At 40.5% G+C, this 12,927-nt stretch overlaps 1 protein-coding gene across 3 annotated transcripts in view; it reads left to right on the plus strand.

The window, feature by feature from the left end:
- POLR3B (RNA polymerase III subunit B) overlaps positions 1–12,927 on the plus strand; it is a 115,251-nt gene that overhangs the window by 51,515 nt on the left and 50,809 nt on the right. For all 3 annotated transcript variants that reach the window (XM_055394426.2, XM_088837164.1, XM_088837165.1), the window contains 4 exons: positions 667–820; positions 3,877–3,951; positions 4,508–4,606; positions 11,591–11,718. In XM_055394426.2, the coding sequence (XP_055250401.1) occupies positions 667–820; positions 3,877–3,951; positions 4,508–4,606; positions 11,591–11,718 (456 nt within the window). The remainder of the gene's footprint in view (positions 1–666; positions 821–3,876; positions 3,952–4,507; positions 4,607–11,590; positions 11,719–12,927) is intronic.

The raw sequence follows: 12,927 nt of genomic DNA on the forward strand, positions 1-12,927 counted from the left end.
CATGCTCTTCCTCACATCAGCCCCCACATCTCCCCCTCCTTCCCGCTCTGGGAGGGCTTCACCATCTATTGTGAAGGCTGGTAGGAAGGAGACGGGGCTGTTCACTGCCTGCCTGGTCGGTGAATTCTGGCAGCTCACACTGAATGTGACCTTACCTTGCACATTCATCCAGTACCTCCCTGAATCCTCACTTTACCCTGGGAGCCCAAGTCTGTCTGCTTCAGCTCTCAGATAATGACAACAGTCGCAGCTTCATGATAGCAATTACTCAGTGCTGTGTCCAGTTCTAAGTGTTTTACAGGAGATCAGCTCATTTAATCCTCACATCAACACAGTGGAAGTGATAGAGCCAGGGTTCAACTCCAGGGCTCTGGAGCCCAAGTTCGGACCCTGCACAGTGCTGACAGATAAGGAGAAAGACTGACTTCCCAGCAATATACAGTCAGCATGTGGTAGGGCCAGCTCTGGATTTGAGTCCCCTGGACTGCCCTTGACCCCTCAAACCCTCCACTCTGTTGCTCCCTCCAGCCTTGTGGACTAGCTGCAGGCTTAGTATTTCCAAATGACTGCTCACTGCTGGTTATTGTTTTTATTGAGTAGATATTTAAAATCCATTAGATGTATTTTTTATTTCAATCTTGTACATTCTTACTTCTTTCTGCTTAGGTAACATCCTGGGTGTCATTCGAGATCACAGGAAGCTGGTGAATACATTTCGACTGATGCGAAGAGCAGGCTATATCAATGAGTTTGTTTCCATCTCAACAAATCTGACAGATCGATGTGTCTATATTTCCTCTGATGGAGGAAGGCTGTGCAGGTAGGTGTGGCTGGAAATAGTTAAGATCTCTTTATTTACTTTTGAAAGAAATGGACTTGTTTTTATTTTAGAAGTTGCTTTAACCTCTTTCATTGTTAAGATAACTTTAATTCGGTTAGCAAACACCTCATGAATATGCATATTGGCTACTGGGGATTCAGAGATTAATGGGAGTCAGTCTCTGCCCTCAGAGAACTCAATCTGCTGGGAGAGGCAGAAATAATTAGTAATAACAACTAACTGTGTGAGTAGTAAGTGCTAGCCATTATGCATTATCTTAATAGATGCTCTGTCTGTAAGGCTTTAACCACATTCAACCCTATGAGGTTGGATTATTATTTTCATTTAACAAATAAGGTACTGGGATTTGGTGAAACTAAGTAAATTACCCAAAGCCAGATAGTGGTGGAGTCTGTTTTTTACTGGAAAGTTCTTAGAATTCATTTGATCCAGTAATCCTGATTTTACCCACTCTATTCTGGTGCTCTGATCTGAGCTTTAAAAGATGCATACAGATTTCCTTGGTGGTCCAGTGGCTAAGACTGAGCTTCCAATGCAGGGGGCCCAGGTTTGATCCCTGGTCAGGGACTAGATCCTTCATGCTGCAACTAGGACCCAGTGCCGCCAAATAAATAAATAAGCTAAAAATAAACATTAAAAAAAAAACTTAGTAAAATAAACAAAAGCCCAAATCCTTTGGGGAAACAAAGAGGCGAGGGTTGAGTACTGTTGCTTTAAAGGATAAAGGAGAAAAGTAAAAAGGCTAAGGAATGGCAAGAAAGAAAACATGGCAGCACAAAGAGATGATACCATATTATACCCTTAGAAGAGCAGGTACCTTATATTCACTCGGAAGATGTTTAGGGCCTGTTCTATTCAGCTGTGTCAGAGACGGGGACACAGAGACCAATGTGACATGGTGTCTGGTGCTTTGGAGGTATGCAGGGACCTCAGCTGAGGATGTCACCTTGTTTCCCAGGCCTTCACTCAGTTCACCAGAGTCTCTCCTTGGAGACCTCCGATGGTGTGAGGGCACGAGTCGGTGAGCTCGCAGTGGCTGGGGAGGTGGCAGGAGGTGGGAAGTCTGACAGCTGGGAACGTGGACTGCCTTTGCCTGTGTCTGCCCAGCCTCCCTTTCTCCTTCCAGTCGCTCTCCTTGTTTTCCTTAGGATTGCCCTTCCCCACTGGCAGTCTTCTTGGGTTGGTCAGTCAGCTGCTGTCTCTTGCTCAGCCAAAGATCAGGCATATGACCCAAGCCAGGCCAGTCAGACTCTCTTCAGAGAGCTTGAATCCCAAGGAGAAGAACTGAGAGCAAGACGTGGTCAGAACAGGTTCATCCTGGCAGCAGTGCGTGCAAGAGACTGCCCCCTCCCCCTGCCTTTCTGGATCTTTGGGGCTGTTCTGGTTCCTTTTCTTTCTGAGGCTGAGCGTTGCACCTTTTTCTTTCATTCGTATTTTTCTAGAATAAGCCATTTAGTAAATTCCTTAAAATTTTCTTCTTCTACTTAGTTTTTAGTAAATTCCATCTTTACTTAAATTAGCCAGCTTTGGTTCCTATTCTCTGCAATCAAAAAGCCCTAATTGAAGCTTATACCCATGTTTGAATCCTAATATTCCACTTATTGACTCATGTGACTCTTGAGTTTATTACTTAAGTCTCTGGGCCTTGATTTTTCTCATCAGTAAAAATGTAAATAACAGTGCCTTCCTGGGATTGATACAAGGTGTGGTAAGTGCCTTGTAGGGTGCTAGGCAAACACATGGTACTTACTTATAGCCACTAACATGGTCCAGTTAAGGGTGGGGAAAACACTGACATTTTCTCGATTACTCTTTTTTAAGATGTTTCTCACTACACCCAGTATAATATGGCATAGCCTAAAAAGAAAACTAATCCTTTTTTTTAGAAGTGATTTTATAATGACCCAACATAGATCTGGCAGGAAGAATTGGTAGAATTTGTGGAATAAAAGTGAAAGGTAGCTGAGGTGGCTAAGTACAGTCCCTTCCCTCGCCCATCCCTGCTTTGTCACCACTTCTCAGTGGTGACACCACTTCTCTTGTCCTGAGCTATACTGCAGCCCCACCTGGGGGAGGGTGGGGTTCCTGCTTCCCTGATGAGAGGAGCAGCCAGGACCTCAAGGTAGCATCCAGTCATTTTCAGAGCCGTTTTTCCCCTTTTTGTAATCATGCAACTCCTCCTCTTAGCTGTCTCCAGGTGCTCGTTAGCCCCGAAGGTCGCGTGGGCCTGACGGTGGGACGCACAAGTGCATGCCGGCCACTCGCTCCTTCGCAGGAACCGCTTGTGCAAATAGCAGCAGCCCTTGGCGTTCCGAGCCGCACGCCGTCCTTTGTGTCCATGTTTCCTCGCGGAGGCGGAGCCCTCAGAGGCAGGTTCCCACTGACACTTACAGGCTAATCTATCAGAACGTGTGGCCCGAGGCTCTCTGCCTTTCTTAAACCCATGATATCACTAAAAATCACAAAGTGAGAAAGCTTTATTCTCTGTCAGCTCATCCCCACTCTTTGGTTGTATGTAGCTTTAAGTACGCTGCTGGTGTCGTCCAGTGAGGTTTATCCTGAAGCAAAAGCACTCTAGATAGCTGATGGTCCTCAGACTTTCCCTAAAAACGCCACTGTTTTTCTCAGTGACTGTTCTCTCTGACTGCTGACTTCTCCATATTCCCAGTATGAAATCAGAAGACTTTTTGGTACAATGGATGCATTTACCAAATGATATTTAAGGTATTAAAGTTTTGGGGGTTTTTTTGGCTAGACTTTATCAGGTGTTATTTCACATTGCTTTCTCATTCAGAACCAAATATTTCCAAAGATACTTGGACAGAGTAACTGTGTGTGTAAACATGTGCTTGTGGGTGGGCTGGTGTATGTGAAAGAGAAAATAGGCCCCTGTGCTCTCACACTTGTGAAAAGTACCTGGTGTCCTCAAATAATCCAGAAACATGTATGTAGCTTCCCTCACTTCAGTAAAGTGAATTTATTGGTTTTATTCTTCCGTTGAACTATTGCTGTAAAGCTGTTCTTTTCTCTTCCAGACCCTATATCATTGTAAAGAAACAGAAACCTGCAGTCACAAATAAGCATATGGAAGAGCTGGCTCAGGGGTACAGGTAAGTAGCCAAAAGCAAAACTTCTCCATCTCCTTAAGACTCGTTTATATGATCTAAATAGAAGTAATGGTGTTTGAGCTGAGCTTTTAGAAAAAGCATATTTTCAGTTTTAGTCTCTTAATTCCTCTCTACCAAATATAACAACCTGTTAAAAACCTTTTCTCTATATGAGCTTGCTTGGACATGGTAAAAATGTTTATCAGTTTAGATAATGCAGGTTATAGAATGTTGGTGTAAATCAGCACAGATGAAGTAGTAGGAGAAAGTTACGTTGATGTAGATACTGGGTCTCTCATCATATAGGACTTTTTAAATCATAGAAGGTATTTTTAGAAGCGGGACCAGATTAACAAGAATCACAGATTTTTCTAATATTTTGGTGATTTGTGATAACTGTGGTCTAAGAATAACATGTTTCGAGTATCCCAGTGTATTGATACTTTTTGGGAGAGAAGGATGCTTTGAGGCTAAGTGAAAGCACTTATCTTCCATTATCGCATATAAAATATGGCAGTAAAATGCTTTTTAAGTGTCCATTTCACCAACATTTTCTCAGGAATTTTGAAGATTTCTTACATGAGAGTCTGGTTGAATACTTAGATGTGAATGAAGAAAATGACTGTAACATCGCACTCTATGAACATACAATTAATAAGTAAGTAGTATCCGTAACAGCCATAATTAAAACCTGTTCTGATGTTAGACACAGCCTCCTTTTTTCATTTCATCTTCAGTTCTGTTGTGTATTCTTAGTAGGAACTGTTAGGAGTATTCTGTTTTATAATGAAGCATAATCTGTTGCTTATCCCAAGAGTATCACAGAACTGCTCACAAATAATCTTTAGATTTAATTATCCTTCCTTTTCATTTCTTAAAAATGTAGTGTGTATTTCTTAAAAGGAATTGCTTCTCTGACTTCGATTACTGACAAAAATTGAACTAAGGAATCAGGCTATGTAATGGGGTGTTTTTGTCAGTGGATATCTGAATTCCTGTTGTCAGTGCAGAAATTCCATATGTTGTTTTGCTGTAAAGATATCTCTAAACTTATGTGCAATATTGACATGAAATGTTAATGTGTCCACAGTGTTTCTTCTAGAACAATGATATTTTTAGAAATATCTGTGTTCCATTTGAAATACATTAAAAGACATTTATACCACTTGCTGTCAGATGCTTGTGGCTAAGGTACCACTTTGAACTTTCCTGATAGCTTAGTCGGTAAAGAATCCGCCTTCAATATAGAAGACCAGGGTTTGATCCCTGGGTCAGGAAGATCCCCTGGAGAAGGAAATGGCAATCCACTCCAGTATTCTTGCCTGAGAAAATCCCATGGACAGAGGAGCCTGGCAAGCTACAGTGCATGGGATTGCAAGAGTCGGATGTGACTTAGAAACTAAACCGCCAAGGTACTAGTTACCTAAAATGAGAATTTTTGCAGTTATATTGTTACATGGTTAATGCTGCCACCTGATAACTATTTATGTCTTCAATCAGGAAAGCGCTTTTCTGTTTTCTGCTGCCAGATGAAATGTACCATTTTTGTCTTACTGTAATGTAGTAAATAATGCTTTTCAGTCAGTTTTTCATTCTTAAATGTATGACTTTCTCAGAGTACAATTTTTATACCCCTCATTTCAAGATTGACTGAGTGTAAAGGATAACTGTTATATGGTGGAGGTGGTTTAGTCACTCAGCCATGTCTGACTCTTATGATCCCACAGACTGTATCCTGCCAGGCTTCTCTGTCCATGAGATTTTCCAGGCAAGAATACTGGAGTGGGTTGCCATTTCCTTTTCCAGGGGAGTCTTCCTAACCCAGGGATCAAACCCATGTCTCCTACATGGGCAGGCAGGTTCTTTACCCCTGAGCTACCAGGGAAGCCTCCATCATGGTTACTGCTGCTGCTGCTGCTGCTAAGTTGCTTCAGTCGTGTCCGACTCTGTGCGACCCCATAGATGGCAGCCCACCAGGCTCCGCCATCCCTGGGATTCTCCAGGCAAGAACACTGGAGTGGGTTGCCATTTCCTTCTCCAATGTGTGAAAGTGAAAAGTGAAAGTGAAGTCGCTCAGTCTTGTCTGATTAGTAGCGACCCCATAGACTGTAGCCCACCAGGCTCCTCTGTCCATGGGATTTTCTAGGCAAGAGTACTGGAGTGGCTTGCCATTGCCTTCTCTGCCATCATGGTTACTGAAGCCCAAAAACCTCAGTTTCAGCTTTGCCTCCTCTCTGCCCTGCACCCACATCTAATCACTTAATGCACCATGTGAGCTTTCCAAGTATACTCGGAATTTGAGCTCTCCTTCACATACCACCCTGTGGCAGGCCACTGCCATTGCTTGTCTGGACTGTTGCAAAAGGCACCTGACTAGGTTTGCACCTGTTCCTACATAGTCTATTCTTCAAGGATCAGAATACTCTCATCGCTGCTCTTCTCAACCCCTTTCCCCACCCCCGACCCCACCACACCTCCCAGTGGCTTCCCCTCTCCCTCTGCAGTCCTTGCGGAGGCCTTCACATTCCTACACAGAACCTCTACTGCTGTGTCATCTCCTCCCTCCCTCTGCTCTGACCACACTGGCCTCGTCTTCATGTTCCTGCCCCAGGCCCTCTTCCTGGAATCCTCTCACCTACCTGCATGGCTCACTCCTTCACATTCTCCAGGTCTTCACTCAGGCACCACCTTCTCAGCGAGTTTTCCTGACCACCCTATTTAAAGTAGAAACCCTTCCTCTGTCCATCCCTCTTCATGATTTTATTTTTCTAGTGCTTAAATCTGAAAATCTGTAAAATGTGCATTTTATTGATGCATCTGTGTGTTGTCTATCTCCCTTCAGTAGAAGCTTCATGAAGGCAGGGATTTTGTCTGTTTTGTTTACTGCTACAAGTTCAGTTCAGTCGCTCAGTCGTGTCCGACTCTGCGACCCCATGGACTGCAGCATGCCAGGCCTCCCTGTCCAACACCAACTCCTGGAGTTTACTCAAAGTCATGTCCATTGAGTCAGTGATGCCATCCAACCATCTCATCCACTGTCGTCCCCACTTTTCCCAGCATCAGGATCTTTTCAGATGAGTCAATTCTTCACATCAGGTGGCCAAAGTATTAGAGTTTCAGCTTCAGCATCAGTTGGAATATTCAATTGGAATATTCATTCCAATGAATATTCAGGACTGATTTCCTTTAGGATGGACTGCTTGGATCTCCTTGCAGTCCAAGGGACTCTCAAGAGTCTTCTCTAACACCACAGTTCAAAAGCATCAATTCTTTGGCACTCAGCTTTCTTTATAGTCCAACTCTCACATCCATACATGACTACTAGAAAAACCATAGCTTTGACTAGAAGGACCTTTGTCGGCAAAGTAATGTCTCTGCTTTTTAATAAGTTGTCTAGGTTAGTCATAACTTTTCTTCCAAGGAGCAAGTGTCTTTTCATTTCATGGCTGCACTCACCATCTGCAGTGATTTGGAGCCCAAAAAAAGTCTGTCACTGTTTCGACTGTTACCCCATCTGTTTGCCATGAAGTGATGGTACTGGATGCCGTGATCTTAGTTTTCTGAGTGTTGAGTTTTAGGCCAACTTTTTCACTCTCCTCTTTCACTTTCATCAAGAGGCTCTTTAGTTCTTCGCTTTCTGCCATAAGTGTGGTGTCATCTCCAGCTTGTGCTTCATCCATTTCAGCATTTCTCATGATATACTCTGCATATAAGTTAAATAAGCAGGGTGACAATATACAGCCTTGACATACTCCTTTTCCGATTTGGAACCAGTCTGTTGTTCCATGTCCAGTTCTAACTGTTGCTTCTTGACTTGCATACAGATTTCTTAGGAGGCAGGTAGGTCACGTGGTCTGGTATTCCCGTCTCTTGAAGAATTTTCCAGCAGTTGGTTGTGATCCACACAGTCACAGGCTTTGGTGTAGTTAATAAAGCAGAAGTAGATATTTTTCTGGAATTCTCTTGCTTTTTTGATGATCCAGTGGATGTTGGCAATTTGATCTCTGGTTCCTATGCCTTTTCTAAATCCAGCTTGAACATCTGGAAGTTCATGGTTCATGTACTGTTGAATCCTGACTTGGAGAATTTTGAGCATTACTTTGATAGCTTGTGAGATGAGTTCAATTGTGCGATAGTTTCATCATCCTTTGGCGTTGCCTTTCTTTGGGCTTGGAATGAAAGCTGACCTTTTCCAGTCCTGTGGCCACTGCCGAATTTTCCATATTTGCTGGCATATTAAATGCAGCACTTTCACAGCATCATCTTTTAGGATTTGAAGTATAGCTCAACTGGAATTCTATCACCTTTACTAGCTTTGTTCATAGTGATGCTTCCTAAGGCCCATTTGACTTTGCATTCCAGGATGTCTGGCTTTAGGTGAGTGATCACACCATTGTGATTACCTGGGTCGTGAAGATCTTTTCTTTATAGTTCTTCTGTGTATTCTTGCCACCTCTTCTTAATATCTTCTGCTTCTGTTCGGTCCATACCATTTCTGTCCTTTATTGTGCCCATTTTTGCAGGAAAAATTCCCTTGGTATCTCTGATTTTCTTGAAGACATTTCTAGTCTTTCCCATTCTGTTCTTTTCCTTTATTTTTTTGCGTTGATCCCCAAGGAAGACTTTCTTATCTCTCCTTGCTATTCTTTGGAACTCTGCATTCAAACCTTTTCTTTTCTCCTTTGCCTTTGGCTTCTCTTCTTTTCATAGCTGTTTGTAAGGCTTCCTCAGACAATCATTTTGCCTTTTTGCATTTCTTTTTCTTGGGGATGGCCTTGATTACTGCCTCCTATACAATGTCACAATCCTCCCTCTGCAAAGGAAAATGATTATCAGTATCACCCAACACCAAGTTATCCCATACATCAAATTAATTTTACTTTAAAAATGAGAAAACAAGTGGTAGTAATTCATATTTAGGATATTTATTAAAATGTAGAAATGCATAAAGTAATTCCCCATCCCACCAAACTCCACCCTCCAGAAGTAGCCAGTGTTAATGGTTTAATATTTACTCTTCTAGATTTTTTTTTTAGGTAAATGCAAACATACATGCATGCTTACAATTATTTTCAGCATCTTGATTTTTTAACTCAACGTTATTAACATTATTATCCTGGATATTTTTCCACATGAATGTATGTATATATATTTATACATATAAATATTTTAATTGCTTTTGATGATGTTGTCTGTACATAAATACCTTATTTAATTTGTTCCACTATTGATGACAATTTAGGTTATTTCTAATTTTTTCACTGTTGCAAGGAACAGGTCAGTTATTCTTAATTTGAGCTAAATTTAAGGCCCTTATGCACGGTGAACAGGAAGTCTCCTATTTCCTGTTTAGGATAGAAGCTTAGAGTGATTTTAATTTAGAATAATATTGAATGATAAGGTGTTACACAAAAACCCGAGTAAGTTTTTGGCCAATCCTATAAAATTCCTTTTTGTTTTGTAAACTTCAAATCCAGACTGAAAGTTTGGACTTTCATGTAATCTTATATATGTTCTTGTCATGAAAAAAGAGGAAACTCAGATCTTTACCTTCTTCATTTTCAGCTTATCCCAATTTTTACATCAGAAAAAATAAAGTTTTTGGATTGGTCAAATTGGCCATCATATTAAATATAAACAGAACAGTACCTTTTAACAAACTGTTTCATTCTTGGTTATGTTTCCATAAGCTGTTTTTCTATCAAACAAAAAGAAAGAAAACAAAGCCTAGAGCCATTTTCCTTTCTGCTGACAAAGACCTAAAGTGTCTGAGAGGATTGGGGTTCTGCGAGGTCGTGAGGTCAGAACTGTATTCTTCAAAACCAAAAACTGCATGGAAAGCATGTTCTCTAACCAAACGAGGGACAAAATTCAATACACATTATTGGAAAAATAAATAGATGGATAAGTGGGAGATCTTTGCCATGTACATTGCAACTAATTCTCCATAATGTATTGGGTTATCTTGGAAATCACTTCTCTTCAGAAGTACTGTAAACTATTGAAATTACAATTAAAGTTGTGCTTCAGAAACACTCAAGGAAGGGATAGAGGGTCATTGGAGACCATAGGTTCTGAATAGGAGATGTTTCATCAAGACCTAAAAACCTTCTGGCTGCCCTTTCCCATTGCGGTATCTCAGTTGCCTTATCATTTAAACAAAACTTAATTTTACGCAAAATTATATTATGAAAGTAATCAAGATTCTAACATCTACTAAGGCAAAGTCTAACTCTGTGGCCAGTATCTAGACCTGAGCTGTCTAGTAAAACTATAATGCAAGTCACCATATAACTGTAAGTTTTCTCGTAGCCACATTAAAGAAGTAAAAAAGAAACAGATGAAATTAATTTTAATAATTTTACTTAACCCAGTGTATCTGAAAGATTATCATATCAACATGTAATCATAAAAATATTGAGATATTTTACATTTTTTTCCTCCTAAGTCTTATGGTGTGTAGTTACACCATATCTCAGCTTGGATGCTAAATTTTCATTGGAAATACTTGATCTAATTTCATAACATTTACGATTGAAAAGGTAGATTAATACATTTAAGTGATTACAAGCATAACTAAAAGATTTAAAATAACTGATTAAAAATTCAGCTTCTCAGCTACACTGTTCTAACTTTTCAAGTGCCCTACAGCCATGTTTAGCTAGTGGTTACAGTATTGATTCCCTGATGGCTAAGATGGTAAAGAATCTGCCAGCAGTGCAGGAGACCCAGGTCAATCCCTGAGTCAGGAAGATCCCCTGGAGGAGGGCATGGCAGCCCACTCCAGTATTCTTGCCTGGAGAATTCCATGGGCAGAGGAGCCTGGCGGGGGTACAGTCCATGGGGCCACAAAGACTCGTAGGTGACTGAGCAGCTAACACTTTAACTTCTCACTTCAGGTCTTAGTAATTGTTCTTAAAGGGGACATATTCCTCTCTCTAAGATGATAATATTTTTCATTGATATAAGTTAGAAAAGTGGGAGAAAGCAGGCTACTTATCCATGTAGATATATTTTTTTAACTTTTAAAAAAACTTATTGAAATAGTGTGTCAGTTGCTCAGTTGTGTCTGACTCTTTGTGACGCCATGGATAGCCCACCAGGCTCCTCTGTCCATGGAATTCTCCAGGCAAGAATACCAGAATGGGTTGCCATTTCCTTCTGCAACTGAAGTATAGTTGATGTACAATGTTGTGCCATGTAGATGTTTTTGATACTGCATTTCTATGTACTTAATATAGTAATTTCTTAAAAAGTGTTAGTTATTGTTACTATTAGTGTGTAATAATGTTTTATTTTTTATATAGGCATTCTATATTGTCTCCCTTCTCTTGTATTGCTTCATATAATAAAGTTGCACGTGTTAGTTTCACTGAAAAAAATAATTTGCTTTATTATATTTTATTTACATATGGATTTTTTCCTATCAGCTTTACTAGCATCAAATTTTATTATGAGGTTTTATTATTATGTAAATTTATTATATATGTTTTATATATAGATTTTTAAATATATTTATGTAAACTTAAATTTTATTGTCTAGATCCCTCTGGGGCCTGGATAGTAATATTTTTTATACCCTTAAAGGATATTTGTTTTGTACTTGGTGCCTGAGACATCTGATTTTTAATTAACTTGATAGAGATACCACCCACTTGGAGATTGAACCTTTTACTCTTCTCGGAGTCTGTGCTGGCCTGATCCCATACCCTCATCACAACCAGTCCCCGAGAAACACATATCAGTGTGCCATGGGGAAGCAAGCCATGGGTAAGAATTCCTTCTTGAACTTGGTTCTAAATACTTGGATGAATACTTATGTCTTTATTCGTGTTTCACTAGTATTGCATGTTTGGCCGAGTCAGATGTTGCTGACACACCTGAGTGTTACCAAACCCAGGAGGCTGTGGAATTCTGCAGTGCTTGCAAGTTCCCCTGTCATGTCTAAAGCCTAAACAAAAATGGAGAAAACCTCTCTGAACTTGTTCCCTTGGCCAAACAAAAGGATACATAATAACTGACACAGAATTACAAGGTAGTGAATATAAAGAGAAAAGCCTTATATAAATGTAAGTTGTTAACCAGGAGAGCTGGAAGAAAGAGCAGTGAAGACTGGAGGCAGAAGGAGGAGAGTGTAAGGCAGCAGGGGTGAAGAGCTACGGTATTGATTAGAATGTACTTAGTTACTGTCTGGATGACAATCACTGAGCCCGTTACAGCCACACAGTTGCTCCTGTAGCTCCTGAGACATTCAGTATGTGTCACACAGTTTCCTGAATTTGTGTTTCTTTCTTTCTACTTTTCTTTCCTTTCGTTCATTCATTGATTATTTATCATCCCTAACATTTATTGAGCATCAACAATAAACCAGACAGGAGTACTGGAACCTGAAAATACAGAGATGACAGAGTCCTTCCCTCAATGAGCTCACAGTCTAGTAGGAGAGAACAATAAATATACCAGGAATTGGATATAGTCTGGTGAACGCTGTGGTAGACTGACAGCTCGAGTCTAAGGGAGTAGGAGCAGAAAGAACACCTAAGGTTAGAGAGTGGATTGTTTCCGGAGACTGGAACTGAACTGAATCTTGAGGACTCTTGAGTATTTCTCACAGGTATGAGAATGTAAGCAAGCAGTGCCTGGGGAAGTCTTGGTATAGACTTTGATACAGCTGTTCTGTATCCTGTTTGCTACATAGTATGGGCAGAGAGGCATGCTGGAGAGATGCCATATGTGTAGGAGTTTGGATTTTTGTCTTGAAGAGGATACAGAAGATGCTAGCAGAAAAAAAAGTTTTGCTTATAAGCTTTTTTTTTTTTGAAATTTTTTAAAAACTCATTTAAATCCTAATAAGTTTAATAAATTTCCTTTTCATCCGTGTCTATGACATCAATATGATTTGTCATCTCTGATTTAAAGTATGCTACAAGGAGGTTCATAAAGAAACCATAAAAGGTTTTTGCATTGCCCTTGGGTAAC

This window comes from Moschus berezovskii, chromosome 6 (genome assembly GCF_049115385.1).
Source record: "Moschus berezovskii isolate FMDL1 chromosome 6, NW_MosBer_1.0, whole genome shotgun sequence".
Lineage (NCBI taxonomy): Eukaryota > Metazoa > Chordata > Mammalia > Artiodactyla > Moschidae > Moschus > Moschus berezovskii.